Genomic DNA, 25,742 nt, shown 5'->3' with positions numbered 1-25,742 from the left:
AGGGCCTACATGGAGATAGCCGTGTCCACTAGGGAGGGCAGGGGGTGGAGGAGCGCTGCATATTTGAAAATGCACTATGTGGATCTCCTGTGTCCGGCTGAGAGCCCAGCTCATCTTTAAATTCCAGATCAAAGTGTGTGTGGGTGGGTGACGGACTTTGAAGAAGAAGAGAGTCTTTAAAACGGCGGTTATTACGTTTCCAAGCATTCCCAGGTCACAACCTCCCGATGTCATCACGGAAGCGACCGTAAACAGCCATCAGTCTGTAACCCCAGCCTGAAGTGATGGATACGACAGATCGGTCCTCTAGGATGGCCTCTCGGTTTACACACATGAAACAGCCTCGGCTCTTCACGTCACCTCCCACCCACCTCCTGTGCTCTTGGGGATCAGAGAACATCTGGTCACCCCTACCCTAACTCACCCCTAACCCCTAAAGGGATGCTCACATGAGATGTGTACGTTTGTTGGTGTCGAGCGCAGGCTTGTTCGTCTCCCGCATGAACGCACTGATTAACACGTTAATCATTGCTACACGTGACCGTTTTTTGGGGGGGGCTTTCAAAACAGTTATAGTACAGCTGAGGGAGACTGCATCCACATACAGAATTCACAGAACATTAGAGCTTTCTCTAAATACCCCCAAAAAATGAAAACGCCCACTTCACACCTATTGGTTGACACGAGGTTTGCATGCATATTCACCTCAAGGTCGCGCGTAAACTCTCCCACTAGCTGTGAGGCTACATTCATTGAAAAAGAATGGACGGCTTCACATAAAAAAGGACCCCTTAACTTACCCCTGCTCCAGCTCTCCCCTCTCCTAACTCACCCTCACCCTTAGAGCCTCTCAGGGCATATGGAGCCCACAGACAGGTAGGGCCTCCGAGGGGAAGCAGACATGTCAAATACGGCTGCTCTGATCACTGCCGCTGAGGGTCGTAGGACCTGTGGTATCCACACTAACCAGAAGCCAGTGAACCACTTTGGGCTGAGTGGATAACACACACGGTGGCCTGTGGTTTGACTGCTGGGGCTCCCCCCCCCCCCCCACCATCGCTGCTAACACTCAGTGGGGTGCCCTGACCTCTGACCCTGGTCCAAAGGAAAGCCCCTTGCTGGAACCCACTAATCATCTTAGTTCTGGAGGACCCTGCATGCCTGGAGGTCTTCGTCACAGCAGAGACGTGAAGCGTCGAGGCACACCATTACTGTGTAAATACACTTAACGGCACTGCAGTAGAGCCAGGCTTAGTCCTTCTAGTCTATGACACAGCTGCTGCCTGGCTTGTCAATGGGTATATTTATCTCCATAGGACCGCGACGGATGACATGAGCCATAACTTTGTTTACTGTCTATTGATGGTGCGAGCGTGTGTACGAGAATGTGTATTTGTCCGGCGTCTACGTGTACGTAGGCGTGTGGGAGACTGCCGAGGAATGGCAGTCTCCCACACGGGAGCGAGGGATGGAGAGACCTGTCCACCGAAAGAGCTCTTAATGAGATGGAATGTGAGCTCTGCGTGCGCGTGTGTTCGAGGGAGCGACTCTGGCAGACAATTAACCCGACCGTTTTAGGGCCTTGACAGGGGCACGATTCTGACCATGCTGTTTTTTTCTTTTCGTTGGGCTACAGCAGATGTGGTATCTCACTTCATACCGGTGTCAGCATGTGTGCGCCTGAACTGTATCTACTACATCTGTGTGTGTGTATTACAGCGGATTGTTAATCATGGAACTGCTATGTTAGACTCTCCTCTCTGACATGGGCTGATGAAAAAAAAGGGTCTAGAATGTACGTGAAAGCTGTCTTCAGTTTGTGTGAGGCGTGTCCTCCGTCTGTGTGTGTGTGTGTGTGTGTGTGGGGGGGGTGTCTTTACTGTGTGTGTGCAAGAGAGGTGTCCTTAGTGTGTGTAAGCTGTTGCCAAGGATAGATGACACTCACATCTGTAGATAGAGGAACACTGTGACCTACTTGTCGATGTGCCTGCCTGCTAACTGGCTGGACTTGAGGCAGAAGATTACAGAGCAGGAAACACTAAGGCTTTGTTGTGGCTGTTATCAGTGTTTGGGTCTCTTTCTGCATGAAGGAGTGCATCTTGAACTTCCTAGAAACAGCAACATGAACCGTATGGTACGAGTACTTCTGGTTCTGTGTTGGTTTTAGACGAGAACGACTATAACTCATCGTTTCCCTCTGCATATGGGGCTGAGCATGTCAGTGTGAGGTCGAGTTTGTCTCCAGTATGGATTTGATAGACAGTCTGTCAGTAGTGTAAGGACTGTTTTGAGGTTGAGTTTTTATCTTTTTGGATTATCATGCTGTCCTTTCTTAATCTGCAGAGTCCGTGCACACAAACACACACACACACACACACACACACACACACACACACACACGTATCAGAGGTCTTCACACAGCTCATCAGTCCTCCCAATCTTACCCCTCACTGGTACTTGAACTCGGGATCTCGGAATCACAAGTGCGACTACTTACCAGCTATGCCAACAAAAAGATAGCGTTTGCTGGCTCGGGTGAACTGTATTTATACCTGAGGAGTGAGTTTCACCAATTCACATTGGCTACATACACACATAGCTAACGTCATCTCTCAGAGCAGAACAATTGGAGGAAGGGTTAGGGTGCTCTTGTTGTAAAGTACAATAGAACAGAGCAGATTGTCTTAACAGCACATATGGCTCAAAATCATATTTCCCCCTAACTCTTAACCCTCAATTTATCACAAAAACTAAACCTGAACCCTAAACCTAATCCTGGCTCCTAATCCTAGAACTATTTTAAAACTTAATCCCAAAACCTTGATGTCATTCTTACTCTATTTCTAACCCAGACGCCTCAAAACCCCCCAGAAATAACACTAACTTGGGAGGACCAAGAACACAAACATGTTTCTTCTTTTAATATTCTTGAGGGGACTTCTGGTTTAACCCTAGCCCACACACACACACATACTCATATACACACACACACACATACACACATGCACCCCCCCACACACAAACACAAAGCCACACACACACAGCTAGGTTCAGATGAAAACCAAATGATGTTGTTCCAACATAACTGCCAACCACAAGACTAGTCAAACCCTCCGTATCTGAGGGCAGTCTGTTTGTCTTGGCATGGGTGTTGTTTTGGGAGCATATCTAGAAATAGGAACGTAGCTCCTCTTCAAAAGTCCTTCACCAAAGATATGAGAATACTTCCTCAAAGCTTCTCCACTGATGGAGACTAGGGTTGTGGCCATTTTGGATCTCCCAGTTGACTTGCATCCAACCTGTCCGCACCATCAATGTTTTTCTGAGAGATTTCTCCATCACCAGCCACTTCCTGTGGTGACCCAGCAGTGTTGGACAGCCACACCCTCTCAACACCTCAGGCACACCAACACACACACAGACCTGGATCAAAACATAAACATCACCACACATAAGAATGACAAATGAAGGCAGATAGAGAATATAGAGCGTAGAGGAAATTAAGAATGGAGGAGAGAGTGAAAACAGGGCAGTGAGCTAGATCATGAGAACAGCTGTGTGACTGAACACAGGAAGTGGTTATTTCCCATATCCCTCTGGGACAACACTGGAAACCAGAAGAAAAAAAAACGGAAAGAGAAAGAAAGTCTCTCCTCTGGCTGAGCTCCAGGGTAAACAGGGTTCTGGTTTCTGCCTCGGCCCGGCCCAGCTGATCCTGCCTCAGGTCACACACACACTGAACTCTAACTCCCAGGGGGCCACATCCTAATCAGAACTTCCTGTCTCTGACAGAGGTAAATAGAGGTGGGATTAGAGCCAATGGTAAACCTTATAGAGCTAACCTGTCCCCGCTCCACCTCTAATCAGATATCCAATGAGCTCCAGATGGCGCAGATTCCTTCCAACGCAATACTAAACCTGAGAGTTCTGGGAACTGTGTGTGGGTGAGATTGTATATGTCTGTTCTACTAGACCCGCCCAACATGGATACCCCACCTAAGTAATCGGGGCCTCTGATTGGTCAAAAGGGGATAGGTTCAAATGAATCAACATTACAGTTTTTCTGAATTGCTAAAACACTAAAACCCATCGGCTGAACAAAGTTCTCAGTTGCCTGAACTCATGTAGCTAATTGTGCAGTCTGTTGTCAATACCTTAAACCATTTCACATGGTAAAACACAATTTGCAGATCTCACATAGACTTTTCAGCAAAACTCTAAACACATTCTCATTCTCAAAACACATTCTGCACTCTAATGCACATGTCATCCATACTGGTAAACACAAATGGCAACAATCAAATACAAATATAGAAAACATGTCATTGACAAAACACAACCACTCAAAATTGATTTCACTTGTTTCAAATGATGTGACACAACCATAAAAGCCAGTTCAGAGAGAAAACAGGTTGTTGAAGGTGGGAAAATATTGCTTGTGATGTCGACGAAGTGCTCTGGCCTGACCCAACCCAAAGACAAGAAGAAGCACATTGATCACATGTTTACTCCTAAGATTTTTGTCCCTTTTACTGTAGTATTGTATACTGCAGTACAAATTGTATGGCCCTGAACATTGTGCTTTCCATTTGTTACAGTAACAGTACTGACTGCTCAATAGATTTTGACTGGTTGCAGGTTCATATCAACAAAGAACAAGAGTGAGTTGTGAGTAGTGAGATGCAGGGTACAGTACTGTATAGGGGTACAAGGAGGAGAAAGAACAAAAAAAAGAGAGCAAAGCAGAGTAGTAATTTCTGATACATTTTGAGCTACTATGATAGAACATGTTGTCGTTCATCAAAAGACAATGACGAATAAATATGAAATTTGTTTTGAGGTTACGTAAAAATGATCTTCTCCTTGAGAACTATATATGTTTTGAACAATGTGTTTTCAATTTTGTTGTGTATTGTTTACTGACTGCTTGATAGTGTATATAATTTTGATCACTTTGTTTATGATTTGAGAGCAGTGTTTGATTTTGAGCACAGGTAAATCTGTTTTGAGGCGAAAGCTTGATTTTGAGAACAGGTAAAACTGTTTTGAGGCGAAAGTTTCATTTTGCAAGAGGATTCAGAGGTTTTGTAAATAGTGCTTGAAGATGAGGTTTTGTGTTCACAGTTTTGAGAAAATGGGTGACTGTTTCAAGAATGTGTTTTAGCAATTGTGAAAAACTGTAATAAGGAAGCGGCTTCAGACAAGATTGTAGTCTCTTAAATGACGTCATCTTTAAATGTCTCCTAACACACAATGACTAATTCAAACAAATGACACACAATTAACATTATTATTGTGGGACACGTCTACGTAGAAAGTAATGCCGTTGACACGAACAGCAGGCACCGACTAAGTATGTGTATATGTGTGTGTGCGACTTCCAGATCTAAACACAGCTGAAACAATCCTTCCGTCTGAGCTCATTCACCAGCATCACTGAGGAGAGACAGACGACCTGGGACTCACGTGCCGGAGGAGAGAGACAGAGAGACACAGACAAAAGAAGAAAGAAAAAGGTAGAGAGAGTCAGAGAGAAAGAGAGAGATTGAGACAGGGACAAACATACGCTGCGCCAAGCTTATGCCCTCTCCAAAGATAAATAGATGGAAGGTGAGGTCAGAAAAAAGAGGGGAAGACAAGAGGGAGAGATGTGTCTATAAAAGGAAGAGAGAAGGAATAGTGAGATAGAGAGAGAGGAAGAAATGAAAGGAGGAGGGAATTCTAAATGAGGAAAGGTCTTGGCATTCACTCTGTTTAGCCTGACGAGTCCCCGCCTGCCTCCATTGGGAGAGAGAAAGAGAAAGAGAGAGAGAGAGAGAGGGAGAGAGACAGAGAGAGAAAGAGAGGGAGAGAGAGAGAGAGGGAGAGAGAGAGAGAGAGAGAGAGAGAGAGAGAGAGAGAGAGAGAGAGAGAGAGAGAGAGAGAGAGAGAGAGAGAGAGAGAGACAGAGAGGGAGAGAGAGAGAGAGAGAGAGAGAGAGAGGGAGACAGAGAGAGAGAGACAGAGAGAGAGAGAGAGAAAGAGAGACAGAGAGAGACAGAGAGAGAAAGAGAGGGAGAGAGAGACAGAGAGAGAGAGACAGAGAGAGAGAATTTCCAAGGAAATTCAAACAAACTAAATTCCATTCGTGCATGAATAAACATACATTTAAAAAACCTCTCATTCTACACCCCTTGCCTTCAATAGACAATGTGTAACTGCTCAATCATTTTACATTCAGTTTCTAGGTGCTTCCATGATTCCATGTTCCATGTTACCAAAAGATGGGATGAGACCGTGGAAGCGTAAAACTAGAAACGACTTCAAATATCTCACCATGAGGCGAACATGAGCCTACAGCAACAATGACGGATCATTTCTACGCTAGCTCTATTCCTCTTCCTTAACATGCCAGATAACTGCTAACTTCATAGTAAGTCACACAGTAGTCTACTAATGCTCCACGAGTGACATGATGCGAAACAAACTTGAAGAGAAAACCAGACCAAAAAAAAGTCAGCACGCATGTAGAGAAGATTCAATAGACAGATGATAGAAAAGAAAGAAAGGTATGGGGCTTTGAACACTTTTTTTCTTCTTGAATGAATGTTGTGGTAAAGGAACCTGCATCTGAACTCCATAGGGGCTGATAATATCATGTCTCGTGTGTGTGCGTGTGTGTGTGTGTGTGCAACCTTTGCAGTGTGGGTCTGTGCGTGCACATGTGTGTGCGTGTGTGTGTGGTCGGGTTTGTTACACAAGACTGAGGTTGAAAACGGGGCATTAAGCAGAGCAGTTATCCATGGAAGCGAACATTCTTGACATTTTCACCATCCCTTTTAACTCTGACAGAGAGAGAGAGCATACTTCATCCTCTCCCGCAACATACCCCTCGACTAATCTTCCTCATCCTTCCAGATGTAGACACAAACACAGGTGTCTATCCCAGCCTGTATACAGTGCGGTATGTTTACAGTGTGTGTGTATGTTGAGCCCTCCCAGATGTGGGCGCTCTTCTGCTTCATGTCCGCTCAGACGCCTCTTGTCACAGGCACCGTTCACACGGTGGACCAAGCGCTTCTTCCTCCGTACTCCACAGCTTCACGCTATTGCATCACCCACGTGTACCGTTAGCGCTAACATGATCGCTGACCTGAACACATTCCTGCTCCGAGCCACTTCTCTTGATCGAGCACTACGAACGATAGTTGTGTCCCAGCAAAAGTTAAGAGGTTACCGTGTTTCTTTCCAGAGTCGGACTGACATTCCGGAAGGAAGAGGGAGTTAACCCCAGCTGTATCTATCTGCTGGCCATGAGTGAATGGGAGCGGGATTCTAGAAGGTTTATTGAAAGCACTGGTTTATTCAAGCTTTCCACTGCATTTGAGACCCAATTCTGCAGCGCTAGTAGTCCGTCTCATGAAATCACTGTAGGTTTGTAAACTAGAGACCGAGTATGTTTACACACAATGCACACAACAAAACAAACAGGTCTAAAACACTCAACCGAACCAAGTGGGTCTCCAGTGGACATGGCTACAGGCACAAGGGTAAAGGTGGTGTGGGCCCAAATAAATCCCTCACACATTTGGCATCCTCTCTGCTCCTCTTCCTGTTTAGGAGAGCTCCGTTTCTTCACCCCCCAGATGCATGCAGTATGACATAAACAAGACCCAGACAAACACCGGGGCTACCTGGGAACGAAGGCGCTGCCTCAGCCAAGTCAGCACCATGGACAGCCGCACAGACTGGCGCAGCGGCGTGTCATAGACAGCGTCTTGGTGCCCTTGCTGCGTCCCACTCAGCAGGGCAGTGACACGGCAAGGGCACCGGACACCGGCTAAGAAAATCCCATTCGTGAATGAACCTAACTCTGCTTCTTGTTGTGGACCACTGCCGACCACAGCAGAGAGTAAGATAAACTCACTGCAACGGCCAACAAACACATGAGAACGCATACACACACACACACACACACACACACACACTCACACACACACACACACACACACACACACAAGCATCACTTTAAAAGGGGAGAAAAATAAGGTCAGCTAATCAACAAACTGTATCGCCCAGTTACTAAGTACTCCCATTAGAAGTTAGCCCTCCATTTTAAACGCTCTCTTCTCTCTCTCTCTCTCTCTCTCTCTCTCTCTCTCTCTCTCTCTCTCTCTCTCTCTCTCTCTCACACTTCTTCATTCTCCCTCTATCTGCCTTACTCCTAGCCTGGTCCCAACCAGACTCTCGTACATTGCATTTGTACAGAGAGTCTGGCCTCACTCCATTGACAAGCGTTGACTTCCTTGTAGGCGGGTACTCTGTTGAAGTTTAAAACTATTGGATCTGCCCAGAGCCACTCTCATCTGCCATAACCAATCGCTAGCGTTCGCCTTAGCCAATTCCTTCACCACTACTGTAACAGAGCTAGCTGCCGTAGCTGGAAAATCAAACTGTTCCCGAACCCCGTGGGGAGGAGGGCCACAACATCATTGCCACCAACAAAACTCAGCAAAACTTGTTCTTGCTCCAGCTTTAGCTGTTGGATATTCGGCAGCGTTGCCACAACGGACCGAATGGCTTTGCTCGCATCTTTCTCCGCCGCCATTACGGAACTACAACACAAACTAGCGCACGACATCAACGTCATCATTCTCAACCACTCCCTCTGTTCGCTGATTCGCCGGTAGAAAATCAACCTGAAAAATCTGACTTACGTTCCTCATGGCCAGACCTATGTACAGAAGCAAAAATAAAATTGAGCAGAAGTACGTAGGAGGGCAGAGCCAGGCTACCTTACTCCTTCCTTCCCCCATAAAACAGTAATAATAAGTGAAGGGAAGGAGGGAGGTCCTGTCATGGAAGTGACCGCAAAACTTTCCTGTTTCTTGTAAGGTTTAATGGACTTCTAGAAAATGCTAACAAATTCCTCAAACTCTCCTTGGTCTAACCTTCCTATTGGCTCATGTACAGTGTGTGTGTGCGAGCCTGTCTGTATACATTTGTACTAATAACCAGAATGTATTCCAGTCCTTCACACCATGTGACTGCATGTCCTTGAGGTTCCATTTACCAGCAAGGAAAAGCCTGTGGATAACTCGCTCACTCCTCTTTCTGTTCCTCTCATCAGACTGATACTCAGGTAAACCTACACTGAGGACATGTAGATAACAGTCCCTTCCTTAGTGTCTGTTTAACTTCCCTTCGTACATGATGTCACACACACGCAGATATTCAGACGCAAACGTCCACTTTGTAGAGTATTATGCTACGGGAAACAATGTTAACCAAACACACCCTATCAGACACACACACTCCATCTGAGAGCTGAAACATAGCATCCGCCTTGGCTACATGCCTCTATTGGAATCTTGGAGCCCTTTGAGACCTAGTGAATGTGTGAGTGTGCGTGTATGTCAGAGGGGGTTCTAAGATCCATGAACACGGTGCCCACAGAGGTCAGAGGGTTTGGGAGAGTCAATGAGGGGGACCTCATTTATGGTTGCACACATACACACACACAAACACACACATCCTGCCATGTTTCCTAAGGGCCAGCACAATGAACCCTTCCCCTGATTGTCACGCACAAACACTCTTTATAACTGAGTAGATTATCTTGGCAAGGAATGTGTTCCACTTATCACCAGCAGACATCGTCACCTCGCCCCGGACACCAACTCTCCTCGTTCACAGAAAGGGCCTTGATGAGGTCACTCACGTGCTGCCAAATTCCATGTAGGTGACCCAGTGCTCATGCACGCACGCACGCACATTTTCATATTTCTGCTATAAAGCAAAAAGTATTATTCTGCTACTGACAGGCAGCATTTGTGGCCATGTCCAAACTACAAAGGGATTCAGTACTAGGGCAGTTGTGTCTGACCAGGCCTCGGGTTAAATCTGCATCCACAGATATCAGACAGACTTCCCTTACCTCAGACCCCACTAGATCACAAACTGGCCCACAAACATAAAACATCCGCAAGCAGCACTATCTCCTCGGCCCACCCAGCTCAAATACACATCTTGAAATATATTCTAGACCCGGGGAATCTGATTGGACTTGGCTGCTGCATCAAACATCCTGTTAATATTAAAGCTTCACAACCTTTCCTTCCTTCTTCTTCCCTGCCGCTCAGACTGATAACCCCTGTGAGTATGTGTGTGTGTGCGCGTGTGTGTGTAGAGTATGTGTCTGCATGCATGTACTGTATGTGTCTGTTCAAATAATAACCCCAGGAGGTTACGTTTTCCCCCTAATTTGCATGGCATCTCCATGGAGACCATGAACAGGAAATTATAACAAAATATGATCCCCCCATTGCATTGTGGTCTATGTCCCTGAGGCCGTGTCCTGTGGTTTGGGAGGGGTCAGAGGTCACTGCGCCTGACTGAGAAGGACTACCCGGGTTACTTTGTCTGTCTTTAAGACCCCTGGATAACTTAATTAGAGACAGAGAACAGCATTCCTTGTCCTACATGTAGCCTGGTCTATGTTTGGCCACTGAGGAACAAAAAATAAAGAAAATAAAGAATAAAATCTAACTGCCAAACATCTTAACAAGGACTCAGTGGGATGCAGGGGATTTCCAGAGTTGAGCCATGGTGTGTGGAAAGATGAACGTGTGGGAAAGAGTTTTATAGGCCGAAAAAGCGGGTTCCAGTGATCTGATGAGGAGTTGATAGAGGAATAGTCCAGCCTCCGTGGTAAATTGTTTGAAATTAAATGTGGCTGGTGGATTAAACAGTGTGAGGTCTGGGTCTGAATGTTGCTTGTGAGCAGCTGTGGAGGTTAGTGGTTGCTGAATGGGTGAGGAGGTGGTGAATTCAATGGAAGGACCCTGACTGATGAATTAACAAACCGACCGCCTGAAAACAGGCCACTTCACATTGCCTGGCAGCACCATTTATGATGCAGATTAAATATTTAACGCAAGATCCATCCATTTAATCAGATCCTTCCATATATCTGTGAAGTTTAATGTTCATCGAAAAGACGATGGGAACCCTTAGGTCTAGTTACACAAGTGTAAGAGTGATTATTATGTCGCTCCTTATAGACACAGCAGCAGGTAGGCCAGTATGTTGCTTGTCTATATGATGAGCCTGTGTTTCAGTATCTCCGCTGTGGTGCAGCACAATGCACAGAGAGGCCGCGAGCCATGTCACACGCTTTTCATCAGGCCACAGCTAAATCTGATAAGAGCTTCATACAACGAGGCCTCTTCTTCTGCGCCGGAAAATCACTTTAAGTCCCCGAAGCCCGAGTATGATATTAAATATCTTATTATAGAGCCTCAGGACCTCCTGACAGTGAGTACACACATTCCTGAAGTGGGCCAGAACAGGAATACACACACACACAAACATATTCACACACACAAAAAAGTAAGTAAGGTAATGCAGAGACCAGAACAAGCGTGTGGGAACTAGGGGGGAAGTTGAACGGTAAAAGGTTCCATGTAAGACGAGCGTGTCCAGAGAGACAAGGCTTAAGACAGTATCAAAACAATACATGCTGTTATTCACTGACTATTAACTCTGTCTCATGGTATAAGCATTCTGACTAACTGAACAGGCTCTTCCTATTTCCTAACAAAACACTTTAAAGGTTTTATGACAACTTACAACTCTGGGTTGAAGGCCAAAACAAAGACAAAACAGAAAGAAAGAGAAAGAAAGAAAGAGAGAGAGCCGGAGGAGGCTGTGTAAAGGAGTAAATGATACAGTATGCGTCAGCCAACAGTGTGTACCACATTTCCTTGTGCTCATGAGAACCTAAAGCAGACTGACATCACTGCTGCAGATTGGAAAACACTGTTCCACTCCGGCCTAGCTGGGCTGCTTCACCTACTGACAGCTGACACAGACTGGTCTGACCCAGTAGGAGATAGCAGTGAATCTACAGTACAAACCAGCTGATGTGATCTGGAACAACAAGACCCAAAAAGGAGAGATACAGTATATGCCTTCACTCTCTTTATTATATTATCTCTCTCTCTCTCTCTCGTTCTCTAGCTTTCTTTCACCCTTTAACACACACACACACACACAAACACACCACACACTGATTTCTAACTGCTTACAATAAAAAATTAAGGAATTGTTGATTTGTTTTTATTTTGTGGTCCAAGATGGGACCCCCCAAAAATAACATTCTGGCTATGCTGCTGACACACACTACACTCCAGGAACTACTAGTTAACAGGTAATGACAAACACACTTTTCACATTAAGCAGATTAGGAGCAGGGATGAGGGTGGTTCTATCAGCTGCTGATAGCCATGACAAATCAATGAGGGAGTTATGACATTTAACACAGGGGTCAGGTTACCTCACCCTATTCCAGGGGTCATTACCCCTCCCTTTGACCCACCCATGTCAGAGGTCAAAATTCGTGCAACATAGTATATGTAAATCTGAGTTTCAGAGTAAGGAGAATGAGAAAGTTTCTGCTCTAATATGTTGTAAACAGATAACCACTCAAGACTGTTCTTCTAGTTACCATGTTATAACAATTTTGGATGAGAGGCTATCCAGATAATCCTATGGCATTCTTGCATGTGTCAGCATATGACAACCGACCACTCCATCAAGGGTTAATACTTCCCCCTGAGAAATTCTTCCTGTTCAAGCCCACCCTTAACTCAGATCTTTTCAAATGCAAATCACATTACAGTTGTCTGGTCAGGTTATATCTGTCCTAATTTACCTTCACTACAGTGTCAAAAGTTGAAATTGAAAACAAGTCAAAACAAATAAATATATAAAGTTGTGCAAAATCATTTTCATACCAAAGAGGAGAGGAATGGGAACTTACTGCGTATACTCTTGGTGCAAGGATGACCACCGCGAGGCATAAGAGTAGAAACCTGGAAGAGAAAAATTTGATTAATATCACTTCGACGTTGCACGAATTTATTTTCGGTCAATCTCGCAGTTGTTCAACGTGACTTTCTCTGAGGCTGGCTTACCTTAGGTTCCTCTGGGGTTTGTCGCGCCGTGGCCGCATCGCCTCACTCATCCGAACCTCAAACTTCTTTCCTACTCAGCTGTCAGCACAAACAGAACAGAAGTTCATGTCTGTTGAACACTAAACCTGTGACACCAACAAACACAATCATACGACATAATCAGCGTTGTTCAATTGAAGTGCATCTGTCTCGGATTTAATTAATTCGATTGCAAAGAAATGAAAATGCCAGGTGATTACTGATCACTGTCTCTTGCATTGCCATGCTCCAACACACATTCCACGTTCCACATATAAGCCGATGAATAGAATTTCCACTGAAATAGCAATTAATAATGTTTCACATATGTCTGACTTAAGAATTGAAAAGTCTTACCCTTCGTCTTCAGCGCTCTGTCCAGCTATATGTGACCGTGATCATGGAGCGTTAATCGGGGACCGAAACGCCCCTGTGCTTGAGTTTACACGTGTCCCGGTCGTTTCAAGAAAATCGAACTTTTCAAATATTGTCATAAAATCACCAAAAGCCAGTGAGCAGTTTCACCCCTGACGATGAAAAGTGAAGTGATGTTTAGAAATAAAGGGGTTGTATTCGTTTGCATTGACAAGGGTGGTCGTACCAGGGGGTGTGGTGGACAAGAAACAAGACCAAGTTACATTGATCAGAAGCTCACAACGTCGCGGGCAAAGATGCAGCCCAACGGGATGCACATGCTCTGCTAATGAAACTGAACTTTACTTAAAAGAAACATAGGAAGAGGCTATCGAAAGGTGGTTGTTGTGGGACATTTGCACAGTTGTAGACTACATAGCAAAGCCCCCATAGTTTTCACTGCGCCCCGTCGCAATGATGCTGCCCTGTGGAACTTTGTTTCTACTTGCGGCTCTCTACTCTAACTTCGACCTTTCTGAGGCTAAGGTAAGTACAAACTTTAGACAAGCTTGACCTTAAACAGCTTTCAATTGCGGTGTTGTCCGTTGCATGTAATTTAGAATGGGAAAACAGGTCTTGTCTCTAGCGTGTTCACCTGGAGAGCGCACCCTCACGCATCAATATTTGCAACAGAGCTGTTTTAAGTACATAGGATTGGGTTGATGATTTTTGTCATGATATGCAGTCTGTGATGTGAATTACAGTCCAAGTTGACATTTGACTGAGATTGAGGGCAATAGCTCATAAACTGCGAAGCACTGAGGCCATGGAACCACCTGACCCGGCAACAAAATTACGTTGATTCATTTAAACTAAAGACATGTTATAAGACATCATGTCCCATACTATGTTCACAGTTGTTATATTGTTATATCCCAGAGGTTGTATTGGAGCTCGTGTTGTGTGGAACACTGTGCTTTGAGTCTGACGACGTACTGTAAGACTAAGGACCATCCTTCTCTGGAGGGAGGGTGAAGGAGGGTGGGGCAGGGTGAATAAAATACGTGTGTATGAAATAGTTTCTCACAGATGTATTTTGTATTTTATTTTTCTGTCAATGGTTCAATGTTCACCTGTGTAACATAATTATCTTAAGTGTGTCCTGACCTGAATTTATATCACTGGCTGTGCTCTCTTCTCCTTTCCTTACCTTTTGTGTGTGTGTATGTGTGTGTGGCAGGGTGCAGGGTAGTGGTTCATGGGTGTCCTTTTACCGTAGAAATGATTTATGTCTGAAATACTGGGACTGCCCAGAGGTGTCCGTTAACAAAACGACCAACGCTGTGGAAGGTTGTCTCCAGTTACCTCCTCTTTGGAACTCTCAGGACTGTGGAATGAGTTAAAATAACTGGCGGGAGAGAAACCACTCAAACACTTGTGCTTTCAATCATCACTGTTTAGGTGATGTTTCTTAACAGTTGGAATAAAAAATGGTGTGTGACTCACACACCATAGATGGGTTTTCGTAGCATTGGGAAATCTTTCGCTCTCTCTATCCCCCCTCTGTTTCAGTTTCTTAGAAACACTTCCTTTGGCTGTGATGTCATATCCCTCCTGGGGGACAGAATACTAGCTCTGACATAGATCGACGGAAGATGGAAAGGGCATACAGGAGGAGGAAGGTGAGGAAGAAAAAACAGGTGGAAAATGGAAAAATAATAGACTGTGAGAATATCGAGTAAGACCAGTGAGCCATTTGGAGGGGCAGCCATTTCTGCTTGTTTGGAACCAAGACAAAACATCTGGATTGACAAGCCCTCATAGGGAGCGAGGGAGAGAGAAAGGGGTGGGAGGATAGGTGAGGGGGGGTGAGCGAACGTTTGGCAGGACTTCTTGTGCCTCTGGTTGGATGACACAGTAGTAGAACAAGAGTGGGTGGAAGAGAGCAAGGAACATTGGAGCCCCTCGGGATCTGCTGTCCAGATCGGCGTGTTTCCCGATCCCCCCCTTTGGGAGCAGTGGTTGGTTCCGCAACAGGATGTTCGGGAACCTTCAAAGATGTGTGGGGAAACACAGTGCACGCATAAACAGCCTGGAGAACTCTCAAAGTTAAGGAATGCCATAATAGCGTCTCTTCCTCTTTGATATCTCTAGGACATCTGAGGTCTGATCTCCTGATCAGATCTCTAACACACAGTATGGTGATGGGGCAGGTCAACCTGTAGAGCCTAGGACAGCATGCTCACAGACACCTAAGTGTTCTAATGCTACTTATATATCCGCTAGTCCCCATAACATCCCTGTCAGGTAATTAAGACCACCGGGAGATAGGGTACTTGGCCTAATTGTTCTGCAGGCATGTAAGACTTCCTTTCAGAGATTGGGTTGCCATACTCTGTGAGGAACGATGTAGAACTGCGCTGTGTGGGAAGGTTTGAATGGCCATGACATATTTCACTGATCTCCTCTCTGGTGAGCCTCAGACCATGGTAATCCTCTCCGTACTGAGCAGCGACAGACCACACACACATAGAAACACACACACATATAGAAACAATTGCACACATACACATTCACACAAAGGGGGCATACCTGCCACACCCTCTCTGAATGAGATTGGGTTTGAGTGCTGAAGGACATCAGTTTGGGCCCACCCAGGAATGGAGAACAGCTTTCCCAAATGGTGGCATTTACAACCAGAGTCAAATGTCTGGGAGGTTGGGCTTTCCCGGGGTGCATCGCTTGTTTGGTGGCCTGTCAAGGTGTCGGGCTCAGCTGTCATGCCAGAAGGGGGCTCAGAAAGACCAGCCCTAAACTGGCTTCAGGAGAACACTCTGCACTGCTAATCAACCACGGCTGGGAATCATGTCAATGTTAGGTTGTAAATATCTGGGCAATAACTGTGGATGGAAGATCTCTTAACTCTCCTTCTCCCCTGCTGTCCTGTAGATTGACATTGATGGTGTTAATGATATGTGTGTCCGACACCGTTGGAGACACCCCCCTGCCGGGAGGGGGGGGTCAGAGGGCAGGGACGGAGGGATGGGAGGGAGGGGAGCAAGGGTGGGAGAGAGGGTACAGGAGAGGGGTAGAACGAGTCTGAGAATCATCTGTGTTGTCACATTAGGAATGCATGACAGAGCCAGACAGAGATACACTGTAGACAAGTCGTCACCTTCCCACCACACAGAAACACTCCACCCCCACCCCCCCCCCCCCCCACCCCATCCCACAAACGCTCCACCCCTAGTTGGGCTTGTATAAAAAACAATGAATCCCACTCAGTTATTTATTTAATTCCCTCTAACACTGTATCCTTCTATCTTTCATTCCATCGACTGTATCTGGAATTCAAGCAATCTTTTCTTCTGTTCATGCATCCCTCTGTGAGTACCTACCCAGGCCTGTAAAGCCTCTTAATCCTACTCGGCTCTACAGCCTTCAAGATGTCACATTGGTGACCAGGACAGGCTATTAGCCCACTGCTTAGAGTTTGTGTAAGTGGGTATGTGTTTATGTGCCAGTATGCAAGTGTATCAGTGTTTGTGTGTTCTTTCCAGACAGAGTCAGATGTTTGAAGGCCAGCTAGAAGGCTAACATTGTCCCCATCTCTAAAATAATCCAAGCTATCCCCATGGCAACAATTAAATACTGACATAGGTCATTAGCCGTTTTCTATTTTTGTTAAAAAGCTCCCTCTGTACTGTCTACTGGTCTGTGTTTCATCCAGCCAGGCTGAGACAGACAGTTTTCCCTCTGAGGAAGAAGGATAGCCACAGAGCTTTGAGTCATGACCGATCGGACTATAAATATCTACCTTCCAAATCAAATCAGATCAATCAGGCCTGTGCTCAATGGTCTTGGTGTCTGTGCAGGACGGGTTGTCCTGCTGCAGTGTAGTGCCGATGTCAGTCTGTATGTATGTCTGTCTGTTTCTGTCTATCTGTTTGTTAGTTTGTCTGTCTGTTTGTCTGTCTTGCTGCAACAACAAGCTATCTAGCCCACATCTGCTGTCCTGGAACAAACTCCCATGCGAGTCACCAGACAGAGTCTGGGGCGGTGCTGAGTGGGTTAGCTGCATGATGGGAGTCTGTGTTTTTGTTGACCTTTTTGGAGTTGTTGTTGTTGCTTCAGCTGGCTCATAGAATGTAGTAAATGCAAACACACAAATTAACACACACACACACACACGGACAATCACACACACACACACGGGCGATCACACACACACACACACTGGATACACTGGACACACGCAAACACACGTGTACTGCAGGGTCAGAGTGCGAGCTCAGGGACGGTGAGCTCATGGGGCGGGGCCTTGCGGCTGCAGTTCAGGTTCAGTTTGGGGGGGACCCCTGACTTCCTTCTCCACATCTCCCCAGATACACATATTTCCTCTGTCCTCTAGAGAACAGGCCCCTTGACCTCCTCTGCTGCCCCCCCCCCCCCCCCCTCCACCCCCAAGAGCACAGATGAACGTCTCCTTTGTGCGTAGACTCCTGGGGAAACTTTGAACCAACATGACAAGATAAAGGAGGTGAGGAAGAGGAGGAGAAGGGACAGGAAGAGACTAACCGTTAACAGTTACTGTTCCGTGTGCCGGCCATGTCAAAGCACCAAAACTGGAGGAGTCATGGACTGAGCAGATCCTATCTCTCTCTATCTCTATCTCTTGATCCCTCTCTCGCTCTTTCCCTCTCTCTCACTTGGTCTCTCTCACTCTCACTCAACCTGAATCTGCTGTCTCCCTCTCGGCCCTTCTCCACGTCATGTGAGCTGTAATTCTCATGACATGAAAGCGGTCTCGTGTCCATGGCTACATGTTGAGACTTCCTGTTGAAGTGAACAGATGAAGGATTCATCTCAGCGTGGACTTTCTCCAAGCTCTCCTCCATAACTTTATCCCGGTCGTCTGATTGGACAAGAACAAATTCCACTCATCTCAGTCCAATGTTATTTTATCTGGGATTTCTATAATATTGTGTGGTTTTATCTGATAGACACAAACACAAAGTTGCCTAGTATGCTCATGTCACAAACACAGTCATTGTATGTCTGCCCGTGGTTCCCAGGGGAAACATATCGAGCCTTGTCCTGCTGATTTGTGCATTGTCAGGTCTTGTCAGGGCAGGGGCAGGTCTGGGTAGGAGGCCTGATCCCAGATCAGCTCTATAGTTCTGGTCCTCCATCTCTGTTATCTTCAGCAGCTAGCACAAGCCACAAATCAGCAGCACCAGCTGCTTAGTCTGACGTCAAACAGAGAGACTGAATCCTCTTCGGTGGGTGGCTGGCTATTCATCTGAATTGGCGTAAAGGTATACGGTACATATTGAGAACAAATGGTGCAGGAGGAGTGCTTTTCTGCCTGGTCATTGGCGACTGGGAACATAAACATGGGTGTTGGTGGTGACATCACATCCGACCTAGTCCTTCCTGTTTGGGGAGATAATGTAGGAGACTTCCTTTCTGTCAGAAACACAAACAACCACTCCACCCCATCATCAGAGAAGAACAGAGAGAGAGAGACAGAGAGAATGTTGCAGACTTGTTTGAAAGACACTGTGAGTGGTGAAATGTAAAAGGGAGAGAGAGCAAAAGTAGCAATGATTGGTGTGGGTTGGGGGGAGTGCGGGGGTCAGTCTCCCCAAGGGCTGACCCAGATTCCAGAACTCCCAGCGAGAGCTGGACCCAGCCTCTTCTCTTTTTTCAGCTTAAAAGTGAAGGAAAAGAACTTCCCACTTAAAGGAAGACAGGTTTCCTCTTTCTTAAAGCCAATATCCTGCTGTAAAGCATTCAGAGAGAGAGAGAGAGCGAGAGAGAGAGGATGAGAAAGGTACTGTACGTATACTATCTCTGTGCAGGGGTACTCTCCCAGATATAAAAAAGGTGAAGTAACATCTGACTAAGTGATAACTGACTTACTGTATGTTGCACTACACCCTTGTCTCCAATACGTGCTCCCTCTGCTCTTCACTGAGAACTGTCTCTGAGCACAGAGGGAGGAGACACATTTGTAAGAGGGATTTGTTTGTGTGTGTGGATGTGTGAGTATGTGTGTGCGGTGTGTTGTGTTCCTGTGGGATTGTTGAGGAATGCTCTTTTTTACTGAGTGGAACAATAACCGTCCAGAGAAGCAGTGATGTGTGGGCATGCAGACAGAGGTCTGGAGAAAATTCTAGAACCTCCTCTACACACTCTTGCTCTCAACGTTACGGCTCTGAGAGACAAAGTACTAGCTGCCTCTACCTCAGTGTTTTCTGGCTTTGTTGAGGACAAATCTGATGTGACGAATCACATCTGTTGTTATCATTTGAAGAAAACAACAGATGTGAGGGCTAGACTCGGTACAAATCGGTAATTTGGTTGTTGTTTGTGTGTGTCATAGCACCTTCCAAAGAACAAGGATCAAATTGTCTATTAATTTGCTAACAGGTTAACCTCTCACCTTGGAGTGCTTTGGACATTCTTGGGAAACACACAAACACAATAAACACACACAAACTGCCTGTTTATCAAGATGACCCTAATTCTTTAGAAAACATTGACTCTCCGTCTCCTCTACGGACATGCCCAAAGGTCAGAGGTCAGACTCTGGTCATATAAATGACCTGCTGATGTCAGACAACACGCCTATGACATGTCATGTGACCTCTCGCTTACTCTCTCCTCCCTTGCCGTGTTGAGTGAAGGTGTGTTACAGAGCTGTGTTTTCTACCAGCTAAACTTCTTTTGGCATCTGGCTAACACATGAGAATCACTCAACACTAAAGTCCTACTCATACACACATGCACACACATCCCCCCACACACACACACGCTCAAACACACACTCAAACACATGGCTATGTTTAAATGACATTAAACAGGCCAGAAGGCCTGAGAATTTCTCTAAAACAATTTTCCCATTTTGTCTACAGGGACCAGAGGGTTATTTAGCATGTGAGAATTCCTCTCTGGCCACAGAGCTGCTTGCAGCACTAGACTGCTCCTGGTCTGTAACACAGAAAACACCAAGGACATGCCTGTAAAAACTGGTCTCCTTGGAAACAGGCATGCTAATATGTATGTTGTAAAGTCCTACCATGGCACTCTTTGGTCTTACTGTGTGTGTGTGTGTGTGTGTGTGTGGTATTTTGGCCGTGTCACAGTGTCTCCCCTGGTCTCCCTGCTGTTCCTCATGTTCATTATGAAGGTCTTACAGATGTTGTGTGTTACACACACACCCACACGCACATCAGTGGAGTGGCGACTGACTTATTTAATTTGCTGTGAGGGTGCTCGTGTGTGTGTGTGTGTGTGTGTGGAGGGGGGTATGGTCCTCGTTTCTTCACTGAAGCTGGCACATTGCAGTGTTTGTGTGTGTAAAAGTGTTTATATGATTTGCGTGTGTGTGTGTGTGTGTGTATTTTCATCTGTGTGTCTGTGTGATGCAGCTGCATCTGGTTCGGTTTCAAAGAACAATAAATTATGTCAGCAGTCAGTGCAGATGACTGCCTGCAGCTACATGTTCACATGTCCTGCTGGCAGACAGGCAGATAGACAGACACAGACAGTCAGGCAGCCTGGCAGGCAGCCAGACAGACAGACAGATAGGCAGGCAGGAAGACAGACAGACAGACAGACAGACAGACAGGCAGGCAGGCAGGCAGGCAGGCAGGCAGGCAGGCACGAAGACAGACAGACAGACAGACACAGACAGTCAGGCAGCCTGGCAGGCAGGCAGGCAGCCTGGCAGGCAGACAGACAGACAGACAGACAGACAGACAGACAGGCAGACAGGCAGGCAGGCAGGCAGGCAGGCAGGCAGGCAGGCAGGCAGGAAGACAGACAGACAGACAGACAGACAGACACAGACAGTCAGGCAGCCTGGCAGGCAGATAGACAGACACAGACAGTCAGGCAGCCTGGCAGGCAGGCAGGCAGGCAGGCAGGCAGGCAGGCAGGAAGACAGACAGACAGGCAGACAGACAGACAGACAGACAGACAGACAGACAGGCAGGCAGGCAGGCAGGCAGGCACGAAGACAGACAGACAGACAGACAGACACAGACAGTCAGGCAGCCTGGCAGGCAGGCAGCCTGGCAGGCAGACAGACAGACAGACAGACAGACAGACAGACAGACAGGCAGACAGGCAGGCAGGCAGGCAGGCAGGCAGGAAGACAGACAGACAGACAGACAGACAGACACAGACAGTCAGGCAGCCTGGCAGGCAGATAGACAGACACAGACAGTCAGGCAGCCTGGCAGGCAGGCAGGCAGGCAGGCAGGCAGGAAGACAGACAGACAGACAGGCAGGCAGGCAGGCAGGCAGGCAGGCAGGAAGACAGACAGACAGACAGACAGACAGACAGACAGGCAGGCAGGCAGGCAGGCAGCCTGGCAGGCAGACAGACAGACAGACAGTCAGGCAGCCTGGCAGGCAGGCAGCCTGGCAGGCAGACAGACAGACAGACAGACAGGCAGACAGGCAGGCAGGCAGGCAGGCAGGCAGGACAGGACACTTAACTGAAGGAAGCACTTGTTTATTCCCTGTTTATTCCCTGCCCTACTGTATACACCCCTGGCATTGTGTGTGGATGGGTGCCTGTGTGTTTCTGTACTATGATCTAGATCTAGGGGAAACAAGATGAAGCAAGAACTACTAGAAAGAGAGAGAGAGAGGTCTTCTTTTGTCTTGTTTATTATCATTAGCTGATATATATCTCAGCTGCACGCACACACTGTTGAATGAATGATTAATATTAGGAACTTAGGGTGCCATGTATGGTGTGGCAGTGCAACATTTCCCTCTGCCTACTTCTTTCTCTCCCTCTCTCTTTCTCTCTTCCTCCTTTCAGCCAGATCCAGAGAAGGTTAGGAATGCCAGCACATAGTTCAGCTCAGCTACTTATCTAACTGGGAGGCGAGGAAAAGAGAGGAGAAGGCAGGGGGAGGGAGAGGAGGAGAGCTTAACACTTCTATCCATCCCCTGTAGTTTGTTGTCAACATGGTCGTATTGTGGCTGCTGGTCAGTGAGATCATACCACTTATTCCACAGACCACACAGCAACCACAACACAGAGAACATGAAAATAAGTACCCAAAACCACGGGATGCGTGTGTGTGGGTGTGGTTGGGGGTGTTTTATGATGGGGTTGATTGGTATAGAGCCTGTGCAACTGGGTCTGTAAAACGCACAGTACAAACACACAGTCCTCTGGCTCTTAAAGACCTCAGTGGCAATACCTGTTATACACACTAGCCTAATGAGTCTGGAGCGGTTAGGTCTTTACGATATGATGTTTGAAGAGTAAAAAATACCCGATTGTCCCCATATGGAAGTCCTGATGTGCGGTTTAGCACCATGAGTACACATTTATGAGCCAGCTGGCTGTCGTGCTATAGTGTTGAAGACCTGCTTGCCAGTTAAAGTTGAAGCCAGTTAACCAGCTAGCATTTAAGCCTGTTAGCCTGGAACATGGCCAGCCTTTAAGGCACCTTTCTCCCCTAAGCCATAGACCATGTCAATTATTCGGTGCTAATCTGATGAAAAGATGCTGTTTGGACATGTGCTCTGCGGGGTGGCTCAGGGGTGCTTGGCGTGTCTAGTCTTCAGGGCGTCCTTCCGCGGAACTCTAATGGTGAGGAGGAGACAGAACCGGTTCTCATCAGGAGTTATTTGGAACATTAAGATTGCCAATCCTTCTGGAAACTGCACGTCCTCGACACAGTGGAAGGAGTAAACACATCGAGGAGTTGTGCAACACCATGAGCAGATGAGTGTGGTCTCTGCTGGCTGCAGTGGAAAGCCGGCAGCCTTTTGCAGGTTCCAGTACAAACTGACAACTACCAGGCCGGTCTGCGTTTGGCTCTGCAGTGAAGACATGCTACGAAGACATGTATGTGCTTGTATGTGGAGAGTTATGAGGCTTATCTAATCACGGTTACCCAGTGATATCCCTATCGGAGGGAAGGAAGTCCACTCCTCCTCTCCTCATCCCTCGCCCTCCCCTCATCCCCTTTCAGAATTGAAAGGGTAGAGAGAGGACAGACATGTTGTCAGGCTGACCTCATACAGGTCTGCTCTCTCTCAGGTATGTGTACTGTAAGGTACCAGGTACCTGCCTGTTGGTACCAGGAGCTAAGAGGCTTGTATATGTTTGTGTGTGTGTGAGTGTGTTTGGTCAGAGAGAGAGCTGGAATGACAGACGTGTCCTCCCACTTGCCAGACCCGGGATGGGATGAGGTCATGCTGACGGATTCTGGGATACACCAGGGCTCGTGGGATTAGGATACCTCAGAGGTGGGCGGTCATGGATGGAATGTTAAGGGGATGCTATGGAAACGTGAGAATGTGGTGGTTTTCTACAGAAGTGGTTCTGGTACTGGCAGTTAGTTGCTGGAACAGAACCCTAACCAGATGATTGCGAAATGTAAGAAAAGGCTGCTTGACAGACACGCAATCACACACACAGTCACGCACAAATCCATGTAGTACAGTAGGCACAGAAGGTACAACCAGGACAGCAAAACGATGCCAGAAGGATCATTTCATGTTTCTTTTACCTTTTTCTGTCTGTCTCAGGAGTGAGAGACACACATGCTCAGAGTGCCTGCGAACCAGGTGTGTCTTTGGTGTAACCTACTACGGTCCTACTGTATCCACAAGTCACCTAAGGTCAGGGGTCAGAGCTCAGGGTCTCTCGTTTGTGGTGACCTCTGTGGGTGGGGTCCTGGTATACTTCTGAGTAAGGCGGGAGGACGGCTTGAAAGTCACACTAATGATCCCTCTAGCCACTTAACCAATGAGTAATGGTGTCTAGGTGGGCCAGTACTTAAGCGGCTGTGATTGGCTTGCCTAGGCATGCACAGAAACATAATCCTCCCTGGTCCCTTCTTTTCTTGCTCTCCCTGGATTGTAGGGTTTATTTGAACATCAAGACCGTTGATATCCCTACTCTCTCTTCCAAACATAAGTAGTGTGCAGCAGCGTAACGCACAATCTCCTCTTCTCCTCTTCTCTCTCTCCTTGTTTGTCCGCCAGCTTCCCACTTTTCCCTCCATCCCTCCCTCTCTGTTTTCATTATAAGATGCTATCTGATACTGTTCCCAAACAAACATTTAAGATGGAAGTCAAGGGGTCCAGTCCAGCTACAGCCTCAGAACAAACACAAGCTGAGCATACGTCCTCTAAATATTTACTCACACGTTCGCATTGCTCTCCCATCTCCGTCCTCCTTACTAGACATGAGATGTTTACTAGATTGGTGACTCACTGAGGATTGACTATACTCTCTCTGGGTCTGTGTGTGGCTTTGGTGCCTGTCTGTGAGTGTGGGGTGCAGTCCCATTGTTGGAGTGACGAGGAGGGGGGTAAACTATGACTCATCTCTGTATCTGGATCCTCGCACACACACACACACACACATACACACACACACACACACACACACACACACACACACACACACGCGCACACAGATAAATATGCTCACATTCACAGACAAACGTACTCACTAGACGGAAAAACCCCACAGACACACAGACCGGCAAATGCACACATCCAAATATGGTTTACACATCTACTACCGACACTCACAATAGCTCCCGCAGACCTGTGGAACAGAGAATCCGACATCCTTTCAACATCCCCTTTTCTCCTCGCATAGATACCACATCAGACATAAACCCTCTATGGCCGCTCTACTCATTAGCACTCGCATCTTATTGTGTGTCTCCGTTTGGTCTGTGCATCGTCTTTGCATCTGGTGTTTGGGTTAAACAGCGATGTGTAACGGGCCGAACAGGAAGACAAAACAAACTCCCACTATCTTTTCATCATACTTGAGATTAGAGCGCTGTGGTTGTAGACCACCTGATAGACATCGATGAGTGGCAGAGTGTGTGAACAGCAGAGGAGATAACTCACACGCATGAGCGTACACACACACACACACACAAACACACGCATAAACATGAAACCCATAAACAGTAAACACACACACACACACTGGGTGATGCCCTTGTCAAGCGTGTCAAGTGGGTGTCGGGCAGCATGGTCTTCATACATCCTCGTTATGCTCGGGGCCAGCTGGAATGTCTGATCAGTTCAAGTTGTGTCTACAGGGGCGAGGAGGGCGGAGGGAGGAACAGAAAGAAGGAGAGAGGGGAAAAGGGGTGCAGGATAAATGCTGTGCTTTGCGGTACTTGACGGGTGCTTAAGGCCAATCGTCTGTTTACCTCGATGGCAGGGCCGCGTTGATGATTACCTACTGACGGGGCTACGTTTACCATCTAGTAGCATGCCACTCTCTCTCTAATTAACCTCCCTCTGTTTTACCACCTCTCTCTCTCTCTCTCTCTCTCTCTCTCCGGCAGCAGCTGAGAGAGTGTGAGGCAGCAGGTACGTTATAATGACTCACATATGTTG

At 46.8% G+C, this 25,742-nt stretch overlaps 2 protein-coding genes across 4 annotated transcripts in view; one reads left to right on the top strand and one right to left on the bottom strand.

The window, feature by feature from the left end:
• Positions 1 to 13,516, bottom strand: part of col4a2 (collagen, type IV, alpha 2) — a 49,174-nt gene extending 35,658 nt beyond the window's left edge. For 2 of the 3 annotated variants that reach the window (XM_067251197.1, XM_067251215.1), the window contains exons 1-3: positions 13,332 to 13,516; positions 12,957 to 13,081; positions 12,803 to 12,854 (exon numbers count right to left, since the gene is read on the bottom strand). In XM_067251197.1, coding sequence (XP_067107298.1) covers positions 12,803 to 12,854; positions 12,957 to 13,006 — 102 coding nt within the window. In that variant the 5' untranslated portion in view covers positions 13,007 to 13,081; positions 13,332 to 13,516. The remainder of the gene's footprint in view (positions 1 to 12,802; positions 12,855 to 12,956; positions 13,082 to 13,331) is intronic. The other variant, XM_067251204.1, reaches the window with a different exon arrangement.
• Positions 13,517 to 13,643: 127 nt separating this feature from the next.
• Positions 13,644 to 25,742, top strand: part of col4a1 (collagen, type IV, alpha 1) — a 29,842-nt gene continuing 17,743 nt past the window's right edge. The window contains exon 1 of the mRNA XM_067252311.1: positions 13,644 to 13,874. Within this exon, the coding sequence (XP_067108412.1) occupies positions 13,803 to 13,874 (72 nt within the window). The 5' untranslated portion in view covers positions 13,644 to 13,802. The remainder of the gene's footprint in view (positions 13,875 to 25,742) is intronic.

This window comes from Osmerus mordax, chromosome 2 (genome assembly GCF_038355195.1).
Source record: "Osmerus mordax isolate fOsmMor3 chromosome 2, fOsmMor3.pri, whole genome shotgun sequence".
Lineage (NCBI taxonomy): Eukaryota > Metazoa > Chordata > Actinopteri > Osmeriformes > Osmeridae > Osmerus > Osmerus mordax.
Note: the sequence above shows the minus strand (reverse complement) of the source record. Positions and strands in the feature narration are given on the sequence as shown.